This window comes from Dermochelys coriacea, chromosome 12 (genome assembly GCF_009764565.3).
Source record: "Dermochelys coriacea isolate rDerCor1 chromosome 12, rDerCor1.pri.v4, whole genome shotgun sequence".
NCBI classification, from domain to species: Eukaryota; Metazoa; Chordata; order Testudines; family Dermochelyidae; genus Dermochelys; species Dermochelys coriacea.
The window spans coordinates 11,401,114-11,418,953 of record NC_050079.1 but is presented as its reverse complement, the minus strand read 5'-3'; the positions used below and the strand labels follow the sequence as shown (position 1 = coordinate 11,418,953).

The 17,840-nt window shown below is 43.5% G+C and overlaps 2 protein-coding genes across 2 annotated transcripts; both read right to left on the bottom strand.

The window, feature by feature from the left end:
* Positions 1-2,846: 2,846 nt before the first annotated feature.
* LOC119841073 (ferritin heavy chain A-like) lies at positions 2,847-17,353 on the bottom strand. Its single transcript, XM_038368071.2, has 6 exons — positions 17,342-17,353; positions 17,166-17,170; positions 5,997-6,186; positions 5,068-5,214; positions 3,989-4,114; positions 2,847-3,113 (listed from the first exon to the last, which is right to left on the bottom strand). Exons 3-6 carry the CDS (start codon positions 6,096-6,098, stop codon positions 2,958-2,960), a joined length of 531 nt encoding a protein of 176 aa, XP_038223999.1. The 5' UTR covers positions 6,099-6,186; positions 17,166-17,170; positions 17,342-17,353; the 3' UTR covers positions 2,847-2,957.
* Positions 8,853-16,658, bottom strand: LOC119841071 (ferritin heavy chain A-like). Its single transcript, XM_038368069.2, has 4 exons — positions 16,470-16,658; positions 15,216-15,362; positions 9,849-9,974; positions 8,853-9,109 (listed from the first exon to the last, which is right to left on the bottom strand). Exons 1-4 carry the CDS (start codon positions 16,569-16,571, stop codon positions 8,954-8,956), a joined length of 531 nt encoding a protein of 176 aa, XP_038223997.1. The 5' UTR covers positions 16,572-16,658; the 3' UTR covers positions 8,853-8,953.
* Positions 17,354-17,840: the final 487 nt, after the last annotated feature.

Here is a 17,840-nt window from a genome sequence, read left to right as displayed (position 1 = left end):
GTCCATTTCTGCTCATGGTTCTCCCCATTGACCTGGGAGATTCCCACACACCCAGCTCTTTTACTTATTCACCAATGGGGCAAAATATACTCCGTTCCAAATAGGAAGAAATGTTAGAGTCTATGCCTCCCTCCAGCTGATCTTGTAATGCACACACATACACAACCCTTATTAAAATGTATTTATTGCTTTGGGGAAAGGACCCAGTTCTGTCAATAATCAGTAATGGATGTACACAGCTCTTTTAAAGCCACACTCTTCATTCAGGTATTTGTCTCTTGTTAGCAGAGCAGGGCTGTCTCATAGGAAACAGCTGAAAATATTGACTGGCCAGACATCCAAAGGGTCCACTTTCCCTCAAACCTTTCTCAGTTTTGCAGAATGTGGCCTGTTCCAGCAACAGAGATATATTATCACTGTAATCCACACAGGCACCTTGTCCAGAGTGCACATGCACATAAACCACAAGTGTAAACCAAGTCATTGTTACACCTTGTCTTCTTATCAAACCTTTTCAATTCTAGGAGACAAGCTCTGGCAGGTAGGAAACTAGCCTTGTGTGCACACTCCACAGAGAAGAAGCTCATTGAAAGAATGTTTAGGTACCAGTACAACCTGAGCCTGTACAAAAAGGAGGAAAGTATATGAAATTGCTCAGGTGGGAATCAGAGTAGCAGCCGTGTTAGTCTGTATTCGCAAAAAGAAAAGGAGTACCCGTGGCACCTTAGAGACTAACAAATTTATTAGAGCATAAGCTTTCGTGAGCTACAGCTCACTTCATCGGATGCATGCATGCATCCGATGAAGTGAGCTGTAGCTCACGAAAGCTTATGCTCTAATAAATTTGTTAGTCTCTAAGGTGCCACGGGTACTCCTTTTCTTTTTTCAGGTGGGAATGTTATGCATTATAGCAAAGACATTAACTGGCTTGTCCCTGCTGCTTGTTCCCAAAGAGTTATCTGTTTATAATTGCACGCAATTTTCAACCTGCATAACTAGCACCATATTTAATACCATACAAAAAGCTAAAAGGAACCCCCTGTGTTGTCATTCATTTATTCAAATTTATTGTCTAAAGTGCATATTAAAACTGAATCTCCGTCACCCTACTACTGTAGCAATATGTCATGCAAAAAGTTGGCTTCCTATGCCATCTTCCCACCTAAAAATATAGCTGCAGATCCAACAAGGTGACAGGGAGAAAAAAAAATAAGATCAATATGATAATTTCCACCACAGAAAACAGATATGCCATACTTCCATTCTTAGAGTCATGCTTAGGTTGAGTCTTAGCCAAGTAACCTTCATCCTCCATGCCCCATTCATTCACACCCTGTCATAGCTTCTCCATTGCTGTTTCAGAGGCAGAAGAGCTCAATGTCACCTAGGTTAATTGACTATTAGCCACTTCTTATATCTCTGTCTAACAGACCCACATGCACACTGAACATGAGCTAGGACAACATATAAGCCTGTTGAACATCTCCTGAGAGAGCCCTTTGAGCAGCTGAAAGGTACCCCTCTAAGCTAGAGAATTACTATACCCATTTCAAAGGGGAGCTAAGGCACGTCGCAGGTTAAGTAACTTGACCAAGATCATAAGGGAATTCTAAAGCTGAACCAAGCCCTGAACAAATCTTTCCCTGAGTCCTAGTTCTGTGTCTTCTCAACTAGATCATCCCTCCTACCCAAAGGTGCTCACTAACACCTGATTTTGAGCTATGTCAATGATAATAGCTCTCTTAGAATGAGCACAGGCTTCTGTCAGAAGCCAAATCATCCTCCTGCTTGATGGCTATTGTCTGTTAAAAATTGCCCACATGCAGACTGCTGGAAGCATTTGAATGGCCTACAGAGAACAGTTTGAGTTTCAGCTGTGTGACATAGCACACAGAGTAGACGAAGAGATGGAGTCAATATGGGGTGAATGGGAGAAGCCCATGACACATACACTAGGCCCAAGGTGTGTGTGTGCGTGCACGCATGCATTACCTGTTCCCCAGTCTCTGGCTAGGTTATGCCATGTTCTAGCAATCTTACTGTAGGATTGCAGTGTTTATTTCCTGCTTCCAGAATGTACACAGTGAGTAATTCAAAGAGAATGGCTTCCATAGAAAGCGTAGGACTACCCACATGTCTGAACCTACAAGCTTCCAGAAGAGTGAGGTTTAACTTGCTCATGTCCACACTAAAGAACAAAGGATTATTCTAATGACACTCCCCCCCCCCCTTGCCCCCATTCTGTTGCTGAATGAGCCAGGCTCAATTCCAGCTCCTTGTTATGTGGCTTTGGTCATCTTCAGTGCTGCAGAAGCTAACTAAATGGGACGTAGGCAAAAACCAAATAGTTAGCAACTCTGTTCTCCAGCTTGGCCTAAGGTGGTACCATTTGTTTGCTTTTCACTCTAGAGCTGCAGTGAAAAGTGAAGCCCCTCCTTGAAGATGCTACCAAAAGTACCCTGGGGCAGGGGTGCAGCAGGGCAAAACGAGACAAATAGAAGGCTATCCCAATATGGTTTAATGATTTAGTTCTGCAATTGATTCAGTGCAGTATGATGCTTATAGACAGGAAAATGTAAGCCTGTTATGGCTATTTCCATAAGAAACTGTACCTGAAGTCTTAGTGATGCATCATCTCAGTTTGTTTTGATGCCTGGCTCGTGTGGCAAGGATGAGACAACGTTTCCTTCTTCTCCAAGCTTTTTAGCAAGTCTACACAGCAACTATGACGACAATATCTTGTAGGGAGTCATATACTCCATGACTCCTAAAATGCTCCCTGTTCATGAGAGCCATCTTACTACAGGAATGAGACTAGAACAAAATAAAAAGTAGAAACCAAGTTACTGGACAAATAGCACATTTTATTTTGAGGACATGCAGTTATTGTAACTTGCAAGCAGCTGTAATAGACAAGAGATCAGGACTGCACTCTAGACAGCTTCAGAGTTTGGAGCTCAGCTGCTCTCCCCCAGGGTGTATGTGTCAAACAGGTACTCTCCCATGCCATTCTGGGGTACTCCCAGGCGCTTCAGGTTGGTGACATGGTCTCCCAGCTGCTTGATAGTCTTCACTTGCTCCTCCAAGTACTCAGACTCCAGGAAGTCACAGAGCTGCAGGAAACAGGGAGGCCTAGAATGAACTTACTCCTGCTCAGATATACAGCACTGCATGGTTTTATGGAGTTGCCAGCTATGTATCAAGCTGCAATGCCAGCCAGGGAGTGACAGCTAGTTGTAGTCAAGCTTTCTCAGTCCCCCAGATGCCCTTCTCATGCCAGTCCCTGGAAGTCTGGGAAGGGAGGATCAAGAGGGCATTCTGCAGACATTTAGCGCCTACTTACTGAGACAAACAAGTAGGCACTCGTGCTACAGTGGCGGCTCACTCAAGTACCTGGATAGATTATAGTAGCTTGATTAGACCATAGAAGAGGGAGAAACTTTGATCTATGGCTTCCCCCACCCCATCCTAGGTCTTTTGGATGGCAAATAGCTATACAAGACAGCTTTGTCACCCCTTCCTTCATTTGTAGCTATAGGAACCAGTCATTTCCTGACTTGATCTGGAAAAGTAAAGGAGTACTTGTGGCACCTTAGAAACTAACAATTTATTTGAGCATAAGCTTTTGTGAGCTACAGCTGACTTCTAGTACTCCTTTTCTTTTTGTGAATAGAGACTAACAGCTGCTACTCTCAAACCTGAATTGATCTTTTGACCCTGCCCTCCCAAAACATTGTCTGTCTTATTCTTTTACAGTAGGTTGGGATAGTTGCTTTTTATTTGCTTATTTGTATCCATAAGAACCAGAGGGTGTAGAGGGAGATCTTCTATCCATGGGTATGCCCTGACCACAGAAGTTAGACACTCCCTAGTTTTAGAGAGGTCTGGGATCTGCAGAGGCCAGCTAATAAGGATTCTAGACCATGTCAATATAGTATCCAAACTACAGCCACTCATGAACAGCTATTCACTTCTCCTCTTTACTCACATGAGGGTCATCCTGCTCTGTAGCCAGCTTGTGCAGGTCCAGCAAGGCCTGGTTCACAGTCTTCTCCAGCTGCAGGGCATACTGCACAGCCTCCAGGCTGTTCTCCCACTCATCCCGCTCTGGCTTCTGTGCAAGAAATTAATATTCTGTCTGGTCCTGCCTCTCCAATTGCATTCTCATTTATCCAAAATGCTATTGTCTGCACCTCTACATTATCCAGATCCCTTCCTTATTCCCCCATCTGTCTTATGCTGGGGGATAGAAAGGAATCTGGATAATGCACAGGTTCAGACAAGAGAGCAGAGACCCTTAACCAGGACTGTGATGACCATGACTAGTCCCCAGCTGCTTGCAAGGCCACCCTGCTGCTGAATGGCTCATGCACCCTTGATTATCTGAACTCCCAATGATCCAAATAGTCCTCAATGCTATTGGATAATCAGCATATACAGTATTTAGTTAAAGTCTTAATTCACTGGCATATGTTGTATTAAAAAAGTTTCCCCTCCCTACCCTTGAGTATAGAGAAAGCAAATTGTATCTAGAACACAGGGGAAGGGGAAGAGATTGAGAGTTTGTGGAAGCAGGAAAGGGAAGAGGATGGACAAAGTTCTGTGAATTATTATAATACCAGCTAGAGTGCTCACAGAAATCACTAGTACAAGGGGTGGGGTAGACCACAGTAGAATGCAATTCTAGTCCTAGCCTTCAAAGAGTTTTACAGATACGTGGACAAAAAAGATCCATAGGCCTCAAAGAGGACACCCTCAATAGATCTATGAATAGATATAGTACCTAACTTATGCAGTACTTAACAGATCTCAAAGCACATTACAAGGAAGTTATCCCCATTTCACAGATGGGGAAATTGAGGCACAAAAAGATGAAGTGACTTGCTCAAGGTCACCCACCCTGGGAATAACAAAACCAGGAATAGAATCCAGGTCGCCCGAGTCCCATTCATTAAGCCCTACTACCCTACATTTTATTCTTGCAGGGCCGTGAGTCAAGTTACTTGGCAGCAGAATTTAGGGCAGCAGGGTGATCCCTCAGAACCTCCCCTTGGATTTGTTTCTCACCTTGATGTCCTGCAGGACAATGCGCCCCCCTCGCTTGTTCTGGTATATCAGGAACTTCTCTGCATGCTCCATCCTCTCCTGGGACTGCTCCTTCAGGAAGTGGGCCATGTACCTCAGGGCCACATCATCACGGTCAAAGTAATAAGACTAAGGAAAGTATAAAATGTTAACAGAGATATCCCTCATGTGATAAGGATCAACACTTGCAGAAAACCAGTTCTTTCTAATGTGCAATAGAAAACCTCACTCTAAGGAGAGAGATCCCATCTCACTCTTCCTCTGAAGAAGGCTAGACACAGAAACTCAAGTGTCTCTCTCCCCTATTGAGAGGGAGTACATACAGATCCTAATGAAGGCCTCCCCACTTACCCTACCAAGAAGCATTACTATCATACTCCTGATAGTGTTGACATAGGGACCTCAGATTGTGAAGAGAAAAAAAGGACTTGTAGCACCTTAGAGACTAACAAATTTGAGCATAAGCTTTCATGAGCTACAGCATCCGATGAAGTGAGCTGTAGCTCACGGAAGCTTATGCTCAAATAAATTTCTTAGTCTCTAAGGTGCCACAAGTACTCCTTTTTCTTTTGCAAATACAGACTAACACAGCTGCTACTCTGAAGCCTCAGATTGTGCATAAGTGTTTGTAGCTCTTTCTTTGTCTGCAATATTTTTGCTGCATGGGCAATGGCCTGTTCTTGTAGCCTTATACCCATGACTGTTAACACCAATGTGTGCCTCACACTTCTCAGGAGTGACCATAGGGAAAAAGTGACTATTTGTTACATATTTTGATGGCTAATTTTTTTTTTAAATTCAGCCTGGTTCATTTACTCAGTTACAATGAATTACCTTAATAGGTCTATAAAGGACATTTCTGTCTGCTTTCTAACAGCCCTAGCCTCTGAAAAAACAGACAAAACACTCACCATGGACAGATAGACATAGCTTGTATACAGCTCCAGGTTCACCAGGAGGTTCACAGCAGCCTCACAGTCAGCATAGAAGTTTTGGCGCACCTGGGACTCCATTCCTCTGTGTGAAAAGTTTTTGCAGTAGTGTGATCAATAAGATAAAGCTTAGGACAACTTCTCTTCAAGCACTGCTACACAAAACCCATAACTCCTCACCCACACAAAACCTCTTCTCCTACAGCTGCTATTAATAGTGTTCAAAGCCAGGTGGCTGTGAATGACAGCTGTGGCTGCCCAATGGAAACACCCTTCCTCACCAAGGAACCAGGTGGGGCTGTGGGGGAGGCTGTTTCTCAGTTTCCACAGGTAACATGACCTGGCTAATTAGCAGAATGATCCTGCAGCCTAGGCCCACCAGATAGGGAAGACAAATGGGGAAAGTTCAACAGACACATCCAGTTTCCCAATAGCTCTGTAAGGGAGGAAAGGATGAGTAGTGGGGGTATTTGGAGGACAGACACTGATGATGATAGTGGCCAGATAAGTACCTAGATACTTAGCTTAGGGATATACCTTAAATTAGACAAAATGCTCTGTGGAGTGCACATCTTTCCTATGACATCTCCAAAGGGGGGCATGAGCCCCTCTGCTATCTGAAATGTTACCTAGCACAACTGGTGTTATATGGAGAACATGGAAAGGACCTAGAGGTTTATCATAAGATAGGGCATGGGAGGAAAAGTCAAGATCAGGAAGGTCATAGTGGCCGGGACTGTGCTTTTCTTTATGTTTGTACAGAACCTAGCACATTGAGGGTATTACCAGAAATGAATAAACAACAAAAAATATAACCTGGACAAAGGGGAAAAAAAGGAGCTCCAGAGACTCCAGGAGAGAGTGAGGCTGCCTGGGGGGAGCCAACACCCATGTGGTGCATAGCAGGAAGGGCATCTGAGAGTTGGCAGCAATGGTCAGAACAGAAACAGAAAGCCAAAGGTAAAGCTGAACACAATTCATAATACAGTATTACACTGGAAGGTGTCAATGACAATAAAGGGTTTGTAGTGGCCAACGGCAGCATGTTGTTTCATGATTACATTTCTGGTGGATGGGGCTAGCGGCATAAATATGCAAGCAAGTGTTTTGAAGAAATAGGCAAACCTGGGCTACAGGACTCCTGTGACCCACCTGCAATGATTTGACAGCCAATATTTTTCTTCAGTAAAAGATTACAGTATTTCCAACCTTCCTTTGCTGCCTTTTATTCCAAATGGTTTCTGGATGCATATTCACTACATAATACAGCCTCCTCCCCCCACAACAAACACCCCTTATGCCAGCATCTGGCTATATAGCAGGTCTGTCCACAAATGACTAACTTTAAATTTAAGTAGCAGGAGCTACTGTCTCTCTAAGTTGCTCCACAGATTTTGATTCTCTGCCTTTCACTTCTAATAAATGGATCTTAGCAAGCAGGGGGAAGAATCTGATCCTGGCTCCGTTTACCACCTCAGAGGATAAAATGAGAGGGGACCCCTTTGCATTCTTATGCACAGTAGAAGTAGGAAAGTCAAATCATGACTTTTCTGATTAGTTTGTATTATCAAATAGTCACCCTGTTGACATTCAGCCAACTTGAAAAGCTGGCTATTATGGACAGTGCCTATTTACAGAGCTAACACAAGCAGGATGGCAGTCACGATGTTGTACAAAGACAGCCTAATACACTGCAGATGCAGAACTCAAGGTGCTGAAACAGATTTCCGGGCACACCAAGTTACCTCAATAGGTCAGCAATAGAAACACAACAAAACTGTCAACAGTTCATCCCTGCCATTTTTTCCTGTGTATTAAACAGGAAAAGCCAACATCTGAATAGAGCCCAACCTTCAGCACTTAAGTATTAGGCCTTCCTAAGTAACCAAGGTGGCACTAAACTCTTGTGAGGTGGCATGAGAGGAGAGAAAGAATGGTTCCCTAGTAGTAAGTGGAGAAAAGTGTTGAACTCTGTTCCTTAATAAGGAGGAGGGGAGCCCATGGCATTTGGTTTACTGCTACAGTGTCTCACCCCCCCCCAAATAGCAATGAAAGCTAAGCAGCTAATGGGCTGTCTCCCCCACCCACCCTTGCCTTTGCCCAGCAATATGGTGCCTGGTTCTAGGTTGCAGGGAAGAGGGGACATCTGAAAATATTAAGCCTTGCTGTGTACTTGAGCTCCTCTGCTAGGAAGCTCGAACACTGCAGTTCTCATAAAGCTAGCACCAGATCCCAGCACATGTGCAGATTACATCTGTGTTTTAGACCAAAGAAGGGGGTTTGTTTTGTTTTTGTTTTTTAACCAAACTGTTGTATATAGCCATGTCAGAAAACCTCTTGTGAGGCAGAACTAGCTAAATGCTTTTTAGGTGCTTGCTGGGGCAGTTTATATTACATGGCATTATTTTGCCCAAGCAGAATCCTGGAATAGAACTTTTCACTCAGTGCCTGCAGCAATGCTTGTGAGTACCTCACTGATGTAGAGATACTAACTGGAGAGTCAACAGTATAACAGCCTTGAGTGATGAGAAGCTGGATCTATGCCTAAGTGACTTTAAGAAGATGCAGAAACTACTGCACCTGAAAGCAAGCTGCATCTGTTTAGCAGACCACTCATGAGTTAAGACAGCAAAGGATGGGAATGAACCTCAGCTAGGATGGAGAGCATTACCTTCCAGATGTATACTATAGTGGGCACAACCAAGAAGCATGTTATTTTATCCACAGTAATTGCTAAGGCACTTACTGGATGTGCAGCTCCTGTTAGTGTGTGTAGTGTAATTAGTGACATACTCACTGAAGCCAATTTAACACACTAAGAAAGGGCAAAGTCAGTTACAACTGACAGCTATGTTTTATTCACAGTAAATAGTTTAATTCTTATTTCCTCTGCATACAGATGAGCCACCAAATAAGCAATATCCCTAGAGTCCAGTTCAAGTGCTCTCCTCCAGGGTGAGCTTGTCAAACAGGTACTCTCCCATGCCATTCTGGGGGACTCCCAGGCGCTTCAGGTTGGTGAGGTGGTCTCCCAGCTGCTTGATGGCCTTCACCTGCTCCTCCAGGTACTCAGACTCCAGGAAGTCACAGAGCTGCAAGAGAAAAGGAGAGGGTTAGGAGGACTATGCTGGGTGACAGATTTTTGTAGCCCAGTAGTCAGTCACACTTCAGACTTTTCATGGCATAATCTCAAGGTGAGAGCTCCATTTTCAGGGATGAGTCTACAAAAAGCAGACTTCGGTGTTTGTCTAGAGCACTAGCACCACTGACCTCAAGCCTGGATGAGGTTCCCAATAAGAAAAAGAGTACTTGTGGCACCTTAGAGGCTAAGATGCAGAAAATGCAGAAAATGCATCCAATGAAGTGAGCTGTAGCTCACGAAAGCTTATGCTCAAATAAATTCGTTAGTCTAAGGTGCCACAAGTTCCCAATAAGGAATCATAGGAGGTGGTAGCAAGGAACATGCAGAGTCATTGTATTAACCTCATGCAGAGCAAAAAAAAAAATCCCAATCCCATCCAAGATTAGAGCTCAAGGAAGAGCAGGCCATAGTCACCTTAACCCAGGGCAAATTACAGCACATTAGAGCCTGAAATGTAGGGAGAGGCAAAACAAGCAGTAGTGAAGGGCAAAGAATTGTGTGAGAGGCGGTCCAGGAAGGGGTCTCTCCAGCTCTTGATTTATGGAATGTTTCCTCTTTCCCCCTCCCTGCCAAAGGCCCTGTAGTTTCTCCTCAAGTGAAACTCAGTGTTCAAATTCTGAACCTCTCCTACTCTTCTCTGTAGGAAAGGAAATAGCAATTGCTATTTCCTTTACTAGCCAGTTACTCACATGGGGGTCATTCTGCTCTGTAGCCAGCTTGTGCAGATCCAGCAGGGCTTGGTTCACAGTCTTCTCCAGCTGCAGGGCACATTGCAAGGCCTCCAGGCTGTTTCCCCACTCATCCCGCTCCGGCCTCTGTAGGAGGCCAGCAATAGAATGGAAACATTTGCACTATTAGAAATGGATCCCTCCTTCCTTCATCTAGGAGTATCCCCCCCATTTGCTTTGCTCCTTGCTATACTCTTCTCATTCAGCAATTTTATTCTCATGCTTTTGCTTAGAATAAAACTTTTTCCTGGCCACACAAACACTTTAGAATTAGAGGGCCACTAGCTGTGCAGTCTTCTGACACACACATAAAGGACACTTCAGTCATTGGAAAACAGTAAGTTAGAACAAAACAAAAATAGTGTCCATTTGAAAACAGAGCCCAATACATGCTAGGTAAGAAGCAGGAAGTAAAAGTTTCTTATTCTTCATAGATACTAAGGTCAGAAGGGACCATTCTGATCATCTAGTCCAACCTCCTACACAGCGCAGACCACAGAATCTCATCCACCCACTCCTACGAAAAACCTCACCTATGTCTGAGCTATTGAAGTCCTCAAATCATGGTTTAAAGACTTCAAGGAGCAGAGAAGCCTCCCCCAAGTCACCCATGCTACAGAGGAAGGTGAAAAGCCTCCAGGGCCTCTCCAATCTGCCCTGGAGGAAAATTCCTTCCCAACCCCAAATATGGCAATCAGCTAAACCCTGAGCATATGGACAAGATTCACCAGCCAGGTACTACAGAAGATTCTTTCCTGGGTAACTCAGATCCCATCCATCTAAAATCCCATCTCAGGAGATTAGTCCTATTTACCCTGAATAGTTAAAGATCAATTACTTACCAAAATCCTATTATACCATCTCCTCCATAAACTTATTGAGTAGAATCTTAAAACCAGCTAGATCTTTTGCCCCCACTGCGTCCCTTGGAAGGCTATTCCAAAACTTCACTCCTCTGATGGTTAGAAACCTTCGTCTAATTTCAAGTCTAAACTTCCTGGTGGCCAGTTTATACCCATTTGTTCTTGTGTCCACATTGGTGCTGAGCTGAAATAATTCCTCTCCCTCTCCTGTATTTATCCCTCTGATATATTTATAGAGAGCAATCGCATCTCCCCTCAACCTTCTTTTAGTTAGGCTAAACAAGCCAAGCTCCTTAGGTCTTTCATAAGAGAAGTTTTCCATTCCTTGGATCATCCTAGTAGCCCTTCTCTGTACCTGCTCCAGTTTGAATTCATCCTTTTTAAACATGGGAGACCAGAATTGCACAAAGTATTCTAGGTGAGGTCTCACCAGTGTCTTGTATAACGGTACTAAAACCTCCTTATCCCTACTGGAAATGCCTCTCCTGATGCATCCCAAAACCGCATTAGCTTTTTTCACAGCCATATCACATAGGATGACTGAGCTGCCAATGATCAACCAATACTCCAAGGTCCTTCTCTTCTGTTACTTCTAATTGACGCATCCCCAACTTATAAAATTCTTGTTATTAATCCCTAAATGCATAACCTTACACTTCTCACTATTAAATTTCATCCTATTACTATTAGTCCAGTTTACAAGGTCATCCAGATCCTCCTGTATAATATCCCAATCCTTTTCTGAATTGGCAATACCTCCCAGCTTTGTATCATCTGCAAACTTTATTAGCACACTCCCACTTTTTGTGCCAAGGTCAGTAATAAAAAGATTAAATAAGATTGGTCCCAAAACCGATCCCTGAGGAACTCCACTGGTAACCTCCCTCCAGCCTGACAGTTCTCCTTTCAGTAGGACCTGTTGCAGTCTCCCCTTTAACCAATTCCTTATCCACCTTTTGATGTTCATATTGATCCCCATCTTCTCCAATTTAACTAATAATTCCCCATGTGGCACAGTATCAAATGCCTTACTGAAATCTAGGCAAATTAGATCCACTGCATTTCCTTTATCTAAAAAGTCTTACTTTTTCAAAAAAGGAGATTAGGTTGGTTTGGCACGATCTACCTTTTGTAAAACCATGTTGTATTTTGTCCCACTTACCATTGACTTCAATGTCCTTAACTAATTTCTCCTTCAAAATTTTTTCCAGGACCTTGCATACTACAGATGTCAAACTAACTGGCCTGTAGTTACCCGGATCACTTTTTTTCCTTTCTTAAAAATAGGAACTATATTAGCAGTTCTCCAATCATTCGGTACTACTCCTGAGTTTACAGGTTTGTTAAAAATTCTTGCTAATGGGCTTGCAATTTCAGGTGCCAATTCCTATAATATTCTTGGATGAAGATTATCTGGGTCTCCCGATTTAGTCCCATTAAGCTGTTTCAGTTTTGCTTCTACCTCAGATATGGTAATATCTACCTCCATATCCTCATTCCCATTTGTCATGCTACCATTATCCCTAAGATCCTCTTTAGCCTTATTAAAGACTGAGGCAAAGTATTTGTTTAGGTATTGGGCCATGCCTAGATTATCTTTAGCCTCCACTCCATCCTCAGTGTTAAGCGGCCCCACCTCTTTCTTAGTTTTCTTCTTATTTATATGGCTATAGAACCTTTTACTATTGGTTTTAATTCACTTTGCAAGGTCCAACTCTACTTGACTTTTAGCCTGTCTCATTTTATCCCTACATATTCTGACCTCAATTAGGTAGCTTTCCTTGCTGATCCCTCCCATCTTCCACTCCCTGTATGCTTTCTGCTTCTTCTTAATCACCTCTCTAAGATGCTTGCTCATCCAGCTTGGTCTACAACTCCTGCCTATGAATTTTTTCCCCTTTTTGGGATACAGGCTTCCGATAGCTTCTGCAGCTTTGATTTAAAGTAATCCCAGGCCTCCTCTACCTTTAGATCCATAAGTTCTTCAGTCCAATCCACTTCCCTAACTAATTTCCTTAATTTTTGAAAGTCTAAGCTTTTGATTTCAAAAGGGCTGTTGCAGATTTATTTTTGTAAATCCTTCCATTTAGTTTGAACTGAATTAGCTCATGATCACTTGAGCCAAGATTGTCCCCTACAACCATTTCTTCTATGAGGTCCTCGCTACTCACCAAAATTAAAATGGCATCCCCTCTAGTCGGTTCAGCAACTACTTGATGAAGGAATCCTTCAGCTATCACATCTAGGATAATCTGAGCCCTATTGTTATCACTAGCACTGGTCTTCCAGTCTATATCTGGGAAGTTAAAGTCTCCCATGATCATGCCATTTCCATTAGTATCTACTCTATTAAAAACATTAAAAAGGGCTCTATCCATATCCAAATTAGATCCCGGCAGTCTATAGCACACCCCAAGTACTATCGTAGGAGAGGCTTTACTAGTTATCTTCCCCAATGTAATTTTTGCCCAGACAGACTCTGTCTTATCCATTGCATCGCTTCTTATTTCTTTACATTCTACCTCATCATTGATATACAATGCTACTCCACCCCCTTTACCTTTGTTTCTGTCTTTCCTAAACAGCACATACCCTTCAATACCTGTAGTCCAGTCATGACTACTATTCCACCACATCCCTATAATATCTGCAAAAAGAAAAGGAGTACTTGTGGCACCTTAGAGACTAACAAATTTATTGGAGCATAAGCTTTCGTGAGCTACAGCTCACTTCATTAAATGCATCCGATGAAGTGAGCTGTAGCTCATGAAAGCTTATGCTCTAATAAATTTGTTAGTCTCTAAGGTGCCACAAGTACTCCTTTTCTTTTTGCGAATACAGACCAACACGGCTGCTACTCTGAAACCTATAGTATCTGGTTTCACTTCCTGCACCAGTAGCTCTAGTTCCTCCATTTTGTTACCTAGGCTCCTCGCATTGGTGTACAAACATCTTAATTTTTGCTGTTTGGCCTCGCTCACATTTTGTACCCTATTAGGCACAGTCATTCTACAGCCAGTATAACCTATTAGACTAGTATCCACACCGCCCTCGCTCCTCATATACATTCTCCTACCCACAGCTGTATCCTTTCTTAGTCTTCTTCCCTTTCAATGCTAAAATCTGGCGTGGAGATTACCTGGACATCTCCCAACCATCTCCCCCAAATTCCTAGTTTAAAGCTCTCTATCAGTTGTGCCAGCCTTGATCCTAGAAGGCCATTTCCTTCCCTACTCAGATGAAGTCCATCCCAAGAGAACTGTCCTCTGTCTGTGAATGCCTCCCAGTGGCCATACATCCCAAAGTCCTCCTTATAGCACCACTGCCTAAACCATCTGTTGACAGTCATAATCTTGTCACACCTTTGTTGCCCTTCTCTAGGAACAGGAAGGATCCCACTAAAGATCACCTGAGCCTCAATTTCCTTAAGCATCTTCCCCAGCCTAGCATAGTCTCCCTTAATACTTTCCAGCGAGAACCTAGCCGTATCATTCGTTCCCATATGAAGGATAATTAGGGGATTTTTTCCTGCTCCCTTTAGGATCCTTTTCAACCTCAGGTCTACATCCCGTATCTTAGCACCTGGAAGACAGCACACCCTTCTATTCTCTGGATCAGCTCTAGTTACAGGCCTGTCTATTCTCCTCAATATAGGGTCCCCAATCACATAGACCTGCCTTTTCCTGGTGATGGTGCTATTCTCCTGTCTCTCCCCTGTTCCCTCTGGCTGCAAGTTCTTTCCATTCCTATTTTCCCTTATAATCCTCTTCAACCCATCCTGTATCCTCCTGGGGCTCATATTTGGTGTAGTCTCCCTTGACTCTTCCGCTTTTCCTATAGGACTAGCCTCTCTTCTCTTCTTCCTTACCCTTCCACCTTCAACAAGTACCTGCTGAGCCCCTTCTTCATTTTCCAACTCTGCAAACCTGTTCCCAAGCTCTATTTCTCCTTCACTAGCCCGTCTTTTCCTCTGCCTGGTCCTTTTAGTCACATGCTTCCACTGACCACTTTCCTCACCCAGTCTCCCCTCAAAATTCCCCAGCCCTGCTTCCATCTGTGAGTCTGAGCTTTTCCCTTCAGATACCTCATATCTTTGCTCCATCATCTGCTCAAACCCCTTCCTAAACTGAAGGAGACTTTCCACCTGCATCTCCAAATCTCAGAGCTGATGGAGGAAAAGATCCATCAGACAGCATTTCATGCAGAAAAAACTCTTATGAGGTCCCCCCTCCAGGATCATGTACATACCACAGCTTCCACATCCAGTCATCCTTAATGTATCTTTCACTACAGGAGTCACTCCCACCAGGACAAGGCACTGATCAGGTAGTAGATTAGGTCTCTTTTACAGAGGAGAAATGCCACTACCAGCCTATGCATCAGGTTCACACAGCAAGAAATGCTGAGTTACTGTCCTAGAATCTTCATTCTACTCTCCTGTTTGGGTGATTACTGACTGTCTCACCTTGATGTCCTGCAGCACAATGCGTCCCCCTCGTTTGTTCTGGTATTTCAGGAACTTCTCTGCATGCTCCCGCTCCTCATGGGACTGCTCCTTCAGGAACTGGGCCATGTGCTTCAGGGCCACATCATCACGGTCAAAGTAGTAGGACTGGGGAGGAAGTCAGGAAATGAATGGCATTTGACAGTAATAAAGCATCATGCCACAGGAAGTTTCTTGCTGCAAAAAGACTATTCATGTGGCTCTCATTATTCTAGGCAGCAGCTCTTCAGCTGTAGTGATAGATCCTTCCCCATACCTTCACTGTGCTTACCTACTACAGGAAGAACCAAGCTATACACCTTCAGATGAAGCCAGACAAAGAATTATGACCATAGTTCTTTGATGCCCACATCAGCCTCACAAAGAGAAGGGCTTCTGAAAGCCCTTCCCATACTCCAGAACACACAGGGAACCTAAATCCTTTCTACTTCATCCACATAGCTCACTGCCTCACATTCCTGCTGGACATTCTTAAGGCAAAAACACAACATATAGTGTTTCAGGGCTATACAGGTACAGTATTGATTACTGGGTTTACAAGTAGGAAAGCTACATAGATAAAGAGGACTAGAAGAGCATGTCTTTCTGCCAGATCCTAGCTGTATAAAGTTTGCCAGCCAGCTAACTCTAGGGTGTAACTCTACTCAGATGTTTTAATTTAGAGCTTTCTGTAGAGTCTGTAAGCAACACCATTAGACAAAAGAATCTAGTTGCTAGGTTTTCCCTCATACACTTAAACAGGTCTGGGAGTTTGTGCTGTTATAGATAGGGATCTCTCCCCACCTCTCACATGGAATCATTTTCCAGCCATTTTTGATAGTTACAAAGAAGAGGCAAACCATTACTTAACTATGGCTCAGGAGCAAGCAGCATGAAGATATTTCACTAGCCACTGAGCTAATAAAGGGACAGGATTAGTGGTTCAAGAATTAAAGATGAACATAAGGAACCTTCTAGATCTTGAAGAAAAAGACTAGGGTTACTAGTTTAATAGCTGTTCTATAGACTCCCAAGGGAAATGTTTTACTTTGACCTAAAATTGCTTCAGGAACAGCTACTTGGAAAAAAGTTACTCAAGTGAGCCAACCCAGATAATAAGAGAAACCTCTAAAACTTATTTTAGCATGAGAATGTGAATCCCCCAATGCAAAAAAAAAAAAAAAATCACATCAAGTCCTGGATTTACAAGGAACACTGGAGAAGAGAAACACTCACCAGGGACAGATAGACATAGCTAGCATACAGCTCCAGGTTCACCATGCTGTTCACAGCAGCCTCACACTCAGCATGGAAGTTCTGGCACACTTGAGACTCCATTACTCTCTTTAGAAGCTTAACTATACACTAACTTTGAGACCAAGCTCTAGACAACCCCCTGCCAAGCCAAGACCACAGCCTAGGCCTTCACAGTTGCTATTAATTCCCTTTGGAGTCACATGTGGGTGTGATTGGCAGCTGTTGCTGGCCCAATGGAAATCTCATTTGCATCAAGGAACCAATGAGCAGCAGGGTGGGGTTATTCCTGACTTCTCACAGATGAAGGGAGGATTCAGTAATGTGACTTGACCTGTTACCATGACCACCCATTTGGTGTATGGCAGCCTGACCCAGAGTGACAAGTTCAGTAAATAAATCCAATAACACCCTTTGAGGAAGGAAAGGACAGAGGTGTTAGGGGGTGTCAGGAGGAATGTTTATATAGGTGCTGGTCATTATGATAATAGAGGCTATATAAATGCCGGCACAGAATAGATACACATGAGATTAGATATATGTTCCTTGAACTGCACATGGCTTCCCATTTCTTGTGACATTTCCCAAGGAACGCCAAAGCCTTTCAGGTGTCTGAAATGCTGCTTAATGCAACTCCCTGTTCTGTTCTATGGAGAACTCTGAAATCCCCTCTCTGTTCAGATCTGTCTCTAGTAGGGTGGGGTTTCTCCCAGGAGAGACTGTGGTAGGAAAGTGCAAAGGCTGGAGCATCACAATGGAGTGTAAACAGGGATTGTGCCTTCCCTCATAATTGCGCAGCACCCAGCTCGTTATGAGCACTACAAAGGAAAAAATAATAACAGCAAAAGTACAACCGGAAGAGGACAGCTCAAGCAGAGCAGTGGAAACCTAAGGGAACTGGAGGGACACAAGAGGAGCCCCTGGACAGGAGCAGCCAGCATATGTGAAAATGGCAATGATTCAACAAGTACAGCCATTTAACTATTCTTGTGGCAATGTAAAAACAGAATATCCTGCATCCCACTTGTTTTACAGAGGTCTGTTCCTCCCAGCTAATGTCAATGCAGCAAGTCTGTCTGACAAAGCATTGCAAGAAGTGACTGAATACTCAAAAACCCAGCTGCAGGCAAAGGTCCTGGAACTAAGGGTGCTGCTTCACCCTCTGGCTTGATGTGGATTCCATTATACACCGGGTTTACAGTTTGGTTCAATGGCTCTCAGCACCCCCACTATGAAAATTGTTCCAGTAACCCTGGTTGCAGGATCCAGTTTTTCCTCAAAGGGTCACACATTCAGGGACACTGGGAAATCCCTCTCTCTGCCATCCATATTTCTTAACCACAAAATTTAAAA

Bases quoted from the DNA above. Each gene is read 5' to 3' on its own strand.
- LOC119841073 (XM_038368071.2), bottom strand. From the start codon at position 6,098: ATGGAGTCCCAGGTGCGCCAAAACTTCTATGCTGACTGTGAGGCTGCT. The intron at 5,215-5,996 runs GTGAGTGTTTTG...TACTTTCCTTAG, and splicing joins GCTATGTCTATCTGTCCATG to TCTTATTACTTTGACCGTGA. The intron at 4,115-5,067 runs GTGAGAAACAAA...TTTCTTGCACAG, and splicing joins TTGTCCTGCAGGACATCAAG to AAGCCAGAGCGGGATGAGTG.
- LOC119841071 (XM_038368069.2), bottom strand. From the start codon at position 16,571: ATGGAGTCTCAAGTGTGCCAGAACTTCCATGCTGAGTGTGAGGCTGCT. The intron at 9,975-15,215 runs GTGAGACAGTCA...GGCCTCCTACAG, and splicing joins TTGTGCTGCAGGACATCAAG to AGGCCGGAGCGGGATGAGTG. The intron at 9,110-9,848 runs GTGAGTAACTGG...TTTCTCTTGCAG, and splicing joins CAGAGCAGAATGACCCCCAT to CTCTGTGACTTCCTGGAGTC.